The sequence below is a fragment of the Anthonomus grandis genome, chromosome 12 (genome assembly GCF_022605725.1).
Source record: "Anthonomus grandis grandis chromosome 12, icAntGran1.3, whole genome shotgun sequence".
NCBI lineage: Eukaryota > Metazoa > Arthropoda > Insecta > Coleoptera > Curculionidae > Anthonomus > Anthonomus grandis.
Window position 1 is genome coordinate 26,095,424 of NC_065557.1, and position 12,430 is coordinate 26,107,853.

A 12,430-nucleotide genomic window follows, 5' to 3' on the forward strand; every position below is an offset into this window, starting at 1 on the left:
TGACGAATCGACCTTTTTTTTTTAAATGGCCTGGTGAACAGACATAACTGTAGATACTGGGATAATGAAAATGTATGTTTTTCGGGAAGGTCATACCCAATATCCCCAAAAAATTAATGTTTGGGCAGGAATTTATGGGAATGAAATAATCAGGCCATTTTTTTTGGAAGAAAATTTGACTGGCGAAATTTATTTAAACCTTTTAGAAAATGCAATATACCCTTCTATCATCCAATCTATGGAAAATCAAGTAGATCAATATGGTGCTATATTATTGAATGAAAATAATATACATTTTCAGCAGGATGGAGCTCCAGCGCACGACACTTTGGTAGTTCGAGAGTGGCTTGATGAAAATTTTCGAGAAAAGTGGATTGGCAGACGTGGTGCAATCGAATGGCCTGCGCGGTCTCCGGACCTAACCCCACTAGACTTTTTTCTTTGGGGCTACTTAAAAAGCAAAGTTTATAAAACCCCACCTGAGAGTATTGAGAATTTAAAAAATAGAATATTTCAAGAATGCAGAGAAATTAGCAGGCAGACCCTTGCCAATGTTCGTAAGGAGTTTGAATATAGGCTTTTTTATTGTCTTGCTAATAACGGTGCGCATTTTGAACATTTTATAAAATAAATTTGTTAAACTAATTAAATTTGTTTTTCTACCCTACCGATTTACACTTTAATTGCTTCTTGATCAATCAATTTTATTTTTTTTTACAATCATTGATAGCATAATCAATGCCCTTTAAAATAATGTAATCATTTTTTTTTTGTACCGTTGAATAGAGAATTTTACGCTGCTTACTATGATGTATCACACGATGGGGGTTCCCATTTGACATATTAAAGTGAGGTTAGCTGGAGGTGAGGAGGTGATTGACAGAACTTCAGTAAATGCATAATTAAACGTCCCCTTGTATATCTAATTTGACGTGTTTTTTTTTTTTTTTTTTTTTAAGAAAGTTATTAAGGGTGGATCGTTTTGAAATGAATGCACTGTATACATTTGATGAGCACAGTTAGTATTTCTGCTGCGGGATGACTGCGTCTCTTCCTTTCTTGGATTGAAATGGCAGTGATATATTCTTTTAAAAATATTAACTGGTCTTGCAGAACTTACTGGGAACGTTTTGGCTATTCTATAGGTAACCTTGGTTTTTTGTTCTAAATCATTTACCCATTTCTGCAAAAAAAAAATCAACAATAATTTCAGGGATGTATTTTATTACTTTTTCGATTATATTTTTTGAGGTCGTATTTATAAAAAATTAGTGGATATTATATTTAAGTATAGAGCATGTCCTGTGCAGACTACACTACTGAAGTAAAAATATTAACAAGCGTGTAACGCAAAATACAAAAAATTAAGACTGGTTTCGCATATTTCACGTTATACAGTCGTGTGGCATTACATATGCAGAAAATAAAGTGTTAATAGCGCGCCTTAAAAATAAGCTATTTTCTTAAAACCAATTATTTATGGAAATAAATGAAATTTTAATCATGTGTAAATCACCCAGTAAAACAATAATTATGTTTAATACCCTAAAAATCACAAACCAATACTTAAAATCTATAAAATGCATCTTCAATATGGTCGTCCAACGACAATACACTCAGTGTTATAATAATTACTACTATCTAAAAATTAACGTTACATGATGCATCTCGAGTGATGGCTCAGTTAAGTTTTTATTAACTCTCATTCTGTATCCAAAAAATATTCGATTAAAATACTTTAAACTGTTTAAACCCTTAGAATCGTATAAATAAACCATATGATATGCCTATTTTAAAACAGTAAATATGACTAATATGCTTATAACAATAAACATATTATTATAAACTTTTTTTCGCATCACAGTCAAGATTTAAACAGTATTTGAAAACAGGCAGAGTTATATCAAACTCTGTATGTTTTTCTATGCCTGACAACGGTTGACTATTACTGTTAAAAATGGCGGTATGAAGAATTAAACTCTTTAGATCATAATTTTTAAGTGGTGGGAGAACAATACGTCACATTTACCTGTCAAAGTTGTCAATCAAAAGAATAACCGCGGTTCTTACCAACACCACGCTGAAAATCGGCTATTGAGTCCCCAGCAGCGTTTCCCGGCTCCGCGCTCAACCACCCGATCGGATATATACGTAAGACGGATATATACAATACCTCTCAACGCAATTTTTTAGGTGTTGGATGTGTCCCTATCTAAATCAACTACCGTCGTTTCATAATCTGAAATAATGAGGAATTGGAATTGCCTTAATCTGCTAATTATAATAGTGACAACCCGTATGTTTTTATAGCAAATGTTTAAAAAGTGAGCCAAACATACCTGTTTACCTATTTTTAATACTGATAAACTACATAAAAATAAAACTCGATCAAAATTATGTTTCCATAGTTATTTCATGACAACTTTGCATTTTTGACATATTCATAGCACTCTGTTTTAAATTTAAAAACACACAAACCCACTTCTAATCGCATTCTTCATAAATTCACATTCTTAAAATTCTTATGTAATGTGTTATGTTACGTATAATTTTAGATTCAAATAAGGCAAAAAACTTGGATCTGGAAGTAAAAAAAGCTGTACAAAAAGCAGTGGTTGGTGAACACTTTGAAGACCTGACGGTAGTTCCTCCTTATGATGTTCCTAAAAAGAGATTACAGCAGGAACGAAAGGTATACTTTCATTTTTTAAGCTAATGGTATACCATAGATACGTTAGAGTTATAAATACCTTAATATGTAATTAAATAGTAATTCAGAAACTTAAAAGAAATATATTGTTTCAGAATAAAAGAGAAAAGACTAAAGGTAAAAACTGGTTCAATCTACCAGCCACTGAAATGACAGAAGAAATTAAACAAGACTTAGAGGTGCTGCAAATGAGATCTGTTTTGAATCCCAAACAATTTTACAAGAAGAACGACACACAGGTCTTACCAAAATATTTTCAGGTGAGCTTTTTATGTACTTTGAATACAGGGTGTTTCCTTGTTATTGCCAAAAAACTTATTAACTTGAATAATATCATATGCATCCGTGAACGGTTTAACCTGAATACTATAACAAAAAAATAATAGGTCTCTGCTGCTTTTTCCTTAAATTGTAATTATGTTTTAAATCTTTAATCCTTACTTATAGAAAATATGCTTTCTTATTTGTTCTTTGCGGAAGTATTTCTTAAACGTCAATATTATTTGAATTTTTAGGATAATATTTGAAACGTAAAATTATACTTTCTACACCTTCGCTGCAAAAATGTTTTAAATTAAAAATTTTCTCAGTCTAACAATAAGCAAAATTAATGTACCTTTAACATTAGCCATAAAACTTTGGAAGATTATAAATCGTAATTTATTTAAGGATAGGAAAATACTCATGATATTTGGCGCAAGGAATATTTATCGATTACGGTCACTTCTACAGGATTGCACTTGATGAGTTTTAATAATAATAACTGATACAAATCCGCATGCGTTGATCCAAAGCTAGCATAAACAAACGATTTTACTGTTTGGTGGTGTTGTTTACATCGTTTTGGCGCTAACATGGGACTGTAAGGGAAGTAAGGTCAATTATTACCACGATATTTAATAACTAAGTTGCTAAGAAATTTGAGAATCAGCTCAGAGTACATCAGGATGAGATATCTGCATATAAAAGAATACCGGAGGATAATTATCCACTCAAGTTAGTAGACAACCATGAACAAGCTGCGCGTAGTGCCAATATAAGAATTTTTGGCTTAAAAAACGAGTCAAAGGAAGATTGACGTAAAACCGTCATAAATGTATTTTAAAAATTACTTAAAAATAAACATCCCGAGCGGTGAAATAGAAAAATGTCATCGGATTGTAGCTAGAATACCAAACGATAAACCAGCTGCTTAGTCCGTTTCTCATCGGACGACCTACGACAATCAGTGCTAAAAAATCGTGGACTAGTAAAACGTACCGGGATTTATATAAAGGAAGACTTAACTAAGATGCGATTAGACCTTTTTAATAGTGCAGTAAATATGTTTACTAACAGAAGTACATGGGTGTCTATTGGCAACGTGTATGTGAAATTAAAAGATAACTCCGTCCGTCGAGTTTGATCACAATCTGAGCTACAAGGATTAAATAATTGATTTAAGATACTTTTGTGGATTCTTTTTTTTTATTTATTATGTTTTAACAGAACTTATAGAAACTATAAAACCCGAGGAAATATTTTGTTCGGTTTTTATTTGAGAATATAAAGACGATAGGAAAATATATTTCATTTCAAGATTACAACAAAATAAATATCGAACATTGTTTATAATGAAGGGAAGCTTATTCCCTGGCACGAGATGTACCGCATGATGTGCTATTAACAAAAAAGTTGACTTTTTTAACAGAAACATTTTAACAATCCTAAATAGGCATGCATCCATTAAAACTAAAAAAATCAAAGAAAAATCGTTTTGTCATTGTATAACACAAAATATAAAAACTTTAATGAAATATAGAGACCGTGCGCATAAAAAATATTTAAAAACTAAACCTTCAGCGCATTTGCAGTATTATAGAAAACTAAGAAATTACACGAAACACGCAATCATTAGAGAAAAAAAACTTTTTTTATGGACTGTTGTATAAAAAAGGAAAGAATTTTTGGAGAGTAGCAGACAAACTGCATTTAACAAGATACCAAATAATATATTGAATCCAACCGAAATTCATAAATTATTTAATAGTTATATATTAAATTATTTAATGAAAAACATATTTACAACCAGATGTTTAATTTTGTTGAAGCTTATAATCTAATTCCCGATTGCCAGTAAGATTTTAGGAAGAACTTATATACAGGGTGAGTTTTTTTAAAGTGTTACAATGCGATATGTCAAAAACAGCTGCAAATTTTTTTTTGACATTTTGGTGACATTTCAAGTATACCGGGGGGCACTTTTTGTGATATTTTTGACATTTGTCCCTTCACCCCCCTAAGAGGGGGGGAGGGTCACTTCCTTATTTTAAATGGAATGACGTGTTTTTTATTCTTAAATACGAATCTACATAAAATATAAAGTCTGTTTACAAAAAATTTTTAAAATTGCTCTGCTGGTTACGGAATTATGATCAAAAATGTTTTGATTAAATTTAAAAATAATTTGAATATTCTACTATAATAAAAACAAATCATTTCCTATTTTTTAACTATTTATCGTCTATGTATTATGCCTAGCTGAGCTGTTCGAAGTGACCGCCTTCGACTTCCAAACACTTTTTTATCCTTTCTTGACATGAGTTTCGTACCCGCTGTAACATTGTTGGTGTCACTAATGAACAAGCAAAACGAATCCTGTTCTTCATGTCCTCTGGAGTTGTAGGTGCACTAGCCATTACTTTGTCTTTTATAAATCCCCATAAAAAAAAGGTCAAGGGGGGTCAAATCTGGCGAACGAGCAGGCCAGTTGACAGGACCACCTCGACCAATCCACCTGTTTTCAAAAATCTCATTTAAATAAGTACGGGCCTGTATGGCATAATGGGTTGGAGCTTCGTCCTGCTGAAACCATACGTTAGGATTTAAATTTTGGTTTAGTAGACGAGCTAACTGATTTCTTAAAAAATCTGTGTAGACCTGTCCATTTAAATGACCTTGGAAAAAATGCGGACCAATAACTCTATCCTCGAAAATAACACACCATACGTTCACAGACCAGGGATGTTGATTTGGTACAGTTCTCATCCAGTGAGGATTATTTGCTGCCCAGTAATGCATGTTGTGCCTGTTTACCTTTTAGAAAAACAAACAACCAAAACTTGAATATGTTCTAATTTAAATAAGAATAAAGGGGAGGAGAAAGTAAACTCAAAGTCCAAGTCTCATAATCTTGGGGATTACCCCCCTTCACCCCCCTCTTAGGGGGTGAAGGGACAAATGTCAAAAATATCACAAAAAGTGCCCCCCGCTATACTTGAAATGTCACCAAAATGTCAAAAAAAAAATTTGCAGCCGTTTTTGACATATCGCATTGTAACACTTTAAAAAACTCACCCTGTATAATAATAATATGGAAGAAATATGCTTAGTTAAAATTCTAAATGAAGTAAGAGAGAATGAAGAGCAAAATCAAGCGATATGTGTGGCCTTGCTTGTCTTTAGCCAAGCGTTTGATACACTTAATCATGCAATGTTGGCTAAACCAAGATATTTTGGAATCTGTTGTTAACTTCTTTAAGAATATCTATATAATCATGAAAGTTGTGTTATGACAGTCCAACAATTAGAAAAATATTGCTCAGAATTAAGGCAATCAAATCACGGCTTCAAATCATGTTCTTTTTTATTTTACTTTTTTCACGTTACGTGGCAGACGGGTATAAAGCTGTAAGACATTTCACATTCCAATTTAATGTATATCTATTGAAGATATTAATAATAATTCATTTTAACGTAAGTTTCAGTTCGATTTAAAGAATCTAGAAAACTATGCAAAAATCGCAACCTTAAATTAAATGCTGAATAATCTAAAATTCTTTTGATGTGTTCGAATAATACTTTAAGACAAAATTTTAAAAGTCTTATAAATATTCATATAAATAACGCCCCAGTTCCAATTGTTCCAGAGGCAAAAAAAAATCGGAATTATATTTGATAATCGGAATAAGTCTCTCTCTTTTGAACCCCATGTAAAAACTAAGTTAAAGCAGCCTATTTACGCCTGAAAACCCCTTTTCAACTTAAACAGAACTTGTCCAAAAAAAATATTTACTTTAAAAGCCTTCTTTTATCTTTATTGGATTATAGTGATGTGGTATATGATGGCTCTTTGTATACATACACCAAAAAAGCAATTTTAAAAAATCAAAATTCCTGTATGCGATTTGCCTATATTATTGCATATAGAAACCATATAACGCCATATCTTAATGACAAAAATTTATTAAATATGACAAATAAACGAAAGCATCATATGTTTAACTTTATTTATCGGATTATAAAGGAACCCTAACCAGCAAACTTATGAAATGAATTTTTGGATTTTGAGCATAAACACAGGTTTACAAAACTTAAATCACAGTTGCTACTTGAACAAAGAATAGTTTAATTAACATAAGGTTAATAAACAGGTACAAAATAGGGTAAAAATCTAAAAAATATCGTTATGATTTGCCATTAGTCGAAATCTGTCTTTACCCTTGTAGGCATCGGCCTTTTTGCTTTTTTTAGGGTCTTAATTATTGGGCTATACCCTCCTTTTTCGTTATTATAATTATTATTATCAGATTTTATGCCAAACGGATTGAAACCTGTTAATAATGCCTTGGCTGCCGATAAGAGGTTTAGTTTTTCTGCGAGCTCTTGATGCTCTTATCTTTGCAACTAGATCATGTTCTTTTTATTCCGTTGGTGCAAAAGTTTGACATCCACCGGTGACATGCTGAATAGACTCCGTTGTCTCACATCCATTCCTACAGGTGTCACTTTGTGTTCACATACGGTACGATGAATCTGTGCTGTTTCAGCCTTTTTTAAGAAAAAGGAACGCAAGTTACTAATTTGCTGCTTTTCTATGTCAGTCAGTCCTCTTCCTCCCATATGTCGAGGTAGCATAGTTCGTTCTACGGCGGATGATGCTTATTGGCTTTCGTTAGGAGTGTTCTAGCCTTTCTTTGCAAAATTTCGATGTCCGTTTTACTCCATCCTATAATACCAAAAGAGTAAGTTAATGAACTGACTCCATATGTATTGTAGCTTTAAATAAGTTTCTGCTGATAAGGCTTGTTTTAAGAAGTCGTCACATTTTTGTAGTGAACTTAGTAGTCAGCTCATTCTTTATGGTTCTATGGTCTATTCTTTGGGCCAGCTTTATTCCTAGATATTCTGACCGTTTTCTGTTTGAAAGTCACCTGGTTGTAGTTTACCCTCAATAATATTTACAATTCGGCACTTATCCAGTCCAAAGGTCATTATATATCATCAGACAATTTTTCCACTGTTTTAAGCATTTGATTTAGTTGATTTCGTATTGCTGCAAGAATTTTTAAGTGCTCCATATAAAGTACATGGTTTACTCTTGTTAGTTCTCTATTATCCTTTTTTAGGCCAAATCCGTACCTAGTTGAATTGAGTTAGCTAGAGATTAGCTAGAGAATGGGTTCATGGCAAGGCAGAACCAAAGTGGACTTTAAGGAATCTCCCTGGAATATACCCCTACGAATAGGAATCATATTAGTTCCAATGCAGTTACCGTTAGGCACAAGTTTCGCCAAGATGCCATAGCGAATTCTAAAAAGGAAATTATGTGGTTATCTATTGTACAATTTAAATACATTAATAAGCCATTTATGTGGAACTGCATCAAAAGTTTTTAGGTAGAAAATGTATGCTTCGAAAAGGTTTCTCTTGTTGTTAAATGCCTGATCGCAAACTACGAAGTCGATAATTAGCCGTTCTTTACACTCCATGGCGCCTCCGGTACATCCTGTCGAGTCGCTATGTTGCTATTTTGGTTACAATGTCTGTAAATACGTTTTGTAATGTAAGATGTAATTAATTTAAAGAGTGTGGATAAGCATGTTATTGGCCGATATTTAGCCAGATCTTGAGTATTTTGGCAGTCCTTGGACAACGGGTAAGTGGTACCTTCTGTTAAAAAATTGGGCAAATTCTGAGGATTCATAAGCACGTCGTTTAGAAGTTCGGTCAGCTGTTGAGGTGTTGACCACAATTTCTTAATCCAGTAATTTTGGACGCGATCTGGGCCTGGAGGTTTCCACTTATGTAGTTTTTGTATGACGTTAGTCGTTTCGTCAACTAAAAATGGTGAAAATGCCATATGCTTGGCTCTTTGCTTGTTCTTCAGTCAGCCATTCAGAGTCGAGGTTGCATTACTAGGTATTGTTAATTGAGTGCAGAAGGTTATTGAAGACAGAGGATACCGGGGTACTATTCGGGACCCCGTTCCCCCATGGGGGTTATTATTATTTGTTTTCTTTTGATTTATTTTATATAAATTAATTATTTTTAAGGGTTATTTTGTCTGTACCAACAAAATAACGATTTCTATAGTCGAGAATTAATCCTTTTTGTCAAAATTTTAATTAGGTTTATAACTTTGTTTTATAATTTTATATATGGGCAAATGAATTTTAATATGGCACCATCTAGTGTTGAAAAAGCAGTGTATTGTTTAGAAGGACTTTCCAAGGGGTACTTGCCAGTATGTGGATTTAAGGGCAAGTAATGAGCAAACAGTAGAATTACCCAAGTCCCTTAAGGTATCTTAAATTTTGGATAAAACAGCAGGTTCGTCTAAAGTTAAGCTATTCAATAAATGGAAGTCGCTATTTTATGCTGAGTGGAGGTAGTAACAGATCTGCGCAAACGTAAAATAAAAAGTTTAATACCATTTCGAATCAGGTGGTGATTGTTTCGAAAAATTTTAATCAGGTGTAGCTGAGCTGGGTTCTATATGCCAGTAAATAGATTTTTTATTGTCTCTTTCTAAATAATCACATTTCCTGTTAAAATCTAAAATTACATTATTTGGCTGCAAACATGGTTGATCCAAGGTACAATATTCCTGTAAGCTAGTTCGTAACTGAACATCAGAATTAAATATCAATGATTTAATTTTAAAACTAATTCATATGACCAGATGTATAAAATTGTTCTCTATCCTTGCTGTTATTATTTTTTGAGTTGTCATAGATGAATCTAAGTTAAATTGAGGGCACAAACTGGACTTTATAAGCACTAGCTCGTGAATTTAGAAAATGGACAAATTATTAAGGTTAATTAGAATTCTAGGTAGAAAATATATTTTTTTAACAGAATTTATGTAAAGAATATGTATTGCAATGTGTGGTGGACAGTGGTCATTTTGTTCACCTAGTTTTTTTTTGCTTCGTTTGGTTATGTCCCGGTCTGGACGAGGCTGCCATGCCGGTAGCAAAATCGTTTCACTTATAGGGATTTTGTGGGCAATGTGGGAATATGGTTCAAACCATTCCTTTGCCTGTCCCCTAAGCATCGACATCACCAGAATCATTTTGCCACCTTCTGATATTTGACAGTTATATTTTGTACTACCTCATCCAAAGGTGATGCGTTAGCCAAGCGACTATGCTTGAGAAACGCTTTTTGCAATTTTTTAGTAAAATTAACTCGTAAACACTTAATTATATCGAAAAATATGATATTTAGAGTATTTTAAAAATTTTGAAAAAAATATGATATTTTGACTATGATGTAGGCAGGTCTGTGGATGCTACATGTTGTCAACAGGTTCCGGGCCAGACGCTCAAAGACGTGTCGTGGTGGATTCGGAGGGCGCAAATACAAGGTGCAGATATCTTACGAGCGTATTGTTGGATTCAAAATTAGAGTTTTCCCCCCCCCCCTTCCCTCTCCCCCCTCTTCACCCCCACGACATACAGCCAACGCTTATTTGGGACATTGCGTTATTTGGAACAGTGACTATAGTTATGCGTCAAATCACCTGAAAATTTACAATAATAATTTATCCTTTTTGGACTCTTTAACAACTTACTCATTTTGTAGCTAAATTCAGAAAACAGTTTTAGGAAATTTATTGCGCGATTCTTGGCCTTTAAAGATCCATTAATCAAATATTCACAATTCGAGGTTTTGAAAAATGAGTTTCACTAGTTTTTTTGGATGTCATTTGACTACTTTTTCATAAAGAAAAGGTCATATCATTCCATTTGATTTTTTTTAGGATGATGGTGTCAAAGTCTAGCTTCCTTGCGTAGAAGGATTCAACTAAATTAACTATATTTTGCTTGATTTTATTGCCTAACGAATGTTCTTTTTAACGATACAAAGTTTGTTACAATGGGTCAAACCGTTATGAAGTTAAAGCAGGTTATTGCAGAAACAATTGAACGACTCCTCATCTTTGTTTTTGAAATAACCTATTTTTTACGTTCTTTTAAAAATGTGAGCAAATTTTTAGTTTATTATACGGAATTAAAAGAAAATTCAATTTGAAAATTTAAAATGGCAGTTACGCGTTCTGGTTATCATTTTTAGAACTTGAATATATTTTCAAGCGATTCACCCAATATTTTTTTTACCCCTAAGTCATACAACGAACGGTTTCCGATATGGTAGAGAAACAACCTTATTGGATTATCCGGTACATAAATAGTCCTGGTTGCCCCGGATAAATAGAACACTCTAACTAACTTTTTTCTTAGAAAAACAAATAATATATAGTATGTAGGTATGTTACGTGAATGTTTATTTTTTTGACAAAGATCCCAATCTAAAAAAATCATGTTTCTATTTTAAAAAAGCTTGTTATGAATATGTTCAAAATGTTCTAACCGTATTAGAATACTTGTCGCAAAGATTATAATTTTATAGGTTGTAATTCTATATTTTTATAGGTTGGTGAAGTATTGGATTCTCCGTTGGACTATTACAATAACAGAATGACGAAGAAAGAACGCAAGAAAACTCTAGTAAACGAATTATTAGCTGATGCAGATTTTCAGAAATACAATAAAAGAAAATATCAAGAAATTATGGAGGAAAAGCAGAAAAAGCATTATAAAAGTTGGAGAAACGCTAAGAAACTTAAAAAAAAATAGCATACTTATTTAAGATTTATGTCAAATAAATTTGTACTTACTTAATATAAACTTTATTTTAAAGTTGTCGTAATTTATTACACATTCGTGTGTGGAAAGTAGGTTAATATAAACTGATGTCATTTGGTCTATTTCTAAAGTAATATCTAAATATATAAAGCTAAATATTCTAAAATAACTTTTTATAAAATACTTATAAAAATCATAATTAATTAACATTACCTACTAAAATGTTGGTTGGTTTTGTAAGTGTGAAGGGTAAATACATACGAGGCTGTTTGCAAGCGGTTTGCGCCGCGACGGTTGTCGCGCCGTGGTCGAGCTCGGCGCCTCGTTTATGGGACTTGTGAGCTTTGAAACAGACGGCGCCGCCTAATCCCATAAAACGCGGCGTCCGACGCGCGTACCCTGCTCGATACCATGGGCCGCCGGCACGCCGCTTGGTTTTTATTGCTTTAGCGGCACTACCGCGGCACATCATTTACTTATCTTCTGTGTTGCAAACGACACGTAGGGTTTTTTTGGTGCGTTTTTTTTTGTGCAGTGTTGAAAATTGTGCATTTATAATGGAAAGCAGGGAATTTAACATAGAAAAGTTAATTACTGAGGTTCAATTGAGGCCAGCGATTTGGGATATGCGTGATGATAATTATTCAAACAGAATAAAAAAAAAATCAGGCATGGAAGTTACCAGTGGCGAAGCGTACGAGTAGACAAGGTAGACACTGTCTACCCAAAATTATCCAGTTATTTGTCATTAATTTATTACGTAATTATTTCATGTAATTGTTGAATTAAAATTTAAAAAAAATTAACA

The 12,430-nt window shown here is 33.0% G+C and overlaps 1 protein-coding gene across 3 annotated transcripts in view; it reads left to right on the forward strand.

Moving 5' to 3' along the window:
* LOC126742859 (deoxynucleotidyltransferase terminal-interacting protein 2) overlaps positions 1–11,676 on the forward strand; it is a 51,129-nt gene extending 39,453 nt beyond the window's left edge. For all 3 annotated transcript variants that reach the window (XM_050449676.1, XM_050449674.1, XM_050449675.1), the window contains 3 exons: positions 2,556–2,692; positions 2,806–2,970; positions 11,410–11,676. In XM_050449676.1, the coding sequence (XP_050305633.1) occupies positions 2,556–2,692; positions 2,806–2,970; positions 11,410–11,613 (506 nt within the window). In that variant the 3' untranslated portion in view covers positions 11,614–11,676. The remainder of the gene's footprint in view (positions 1–2,555; positions 2,693–2,805; positions 2,971–11,409) is intronic.
* Positions 11,677–12,430: the final 754 nt, after the last annotated feature.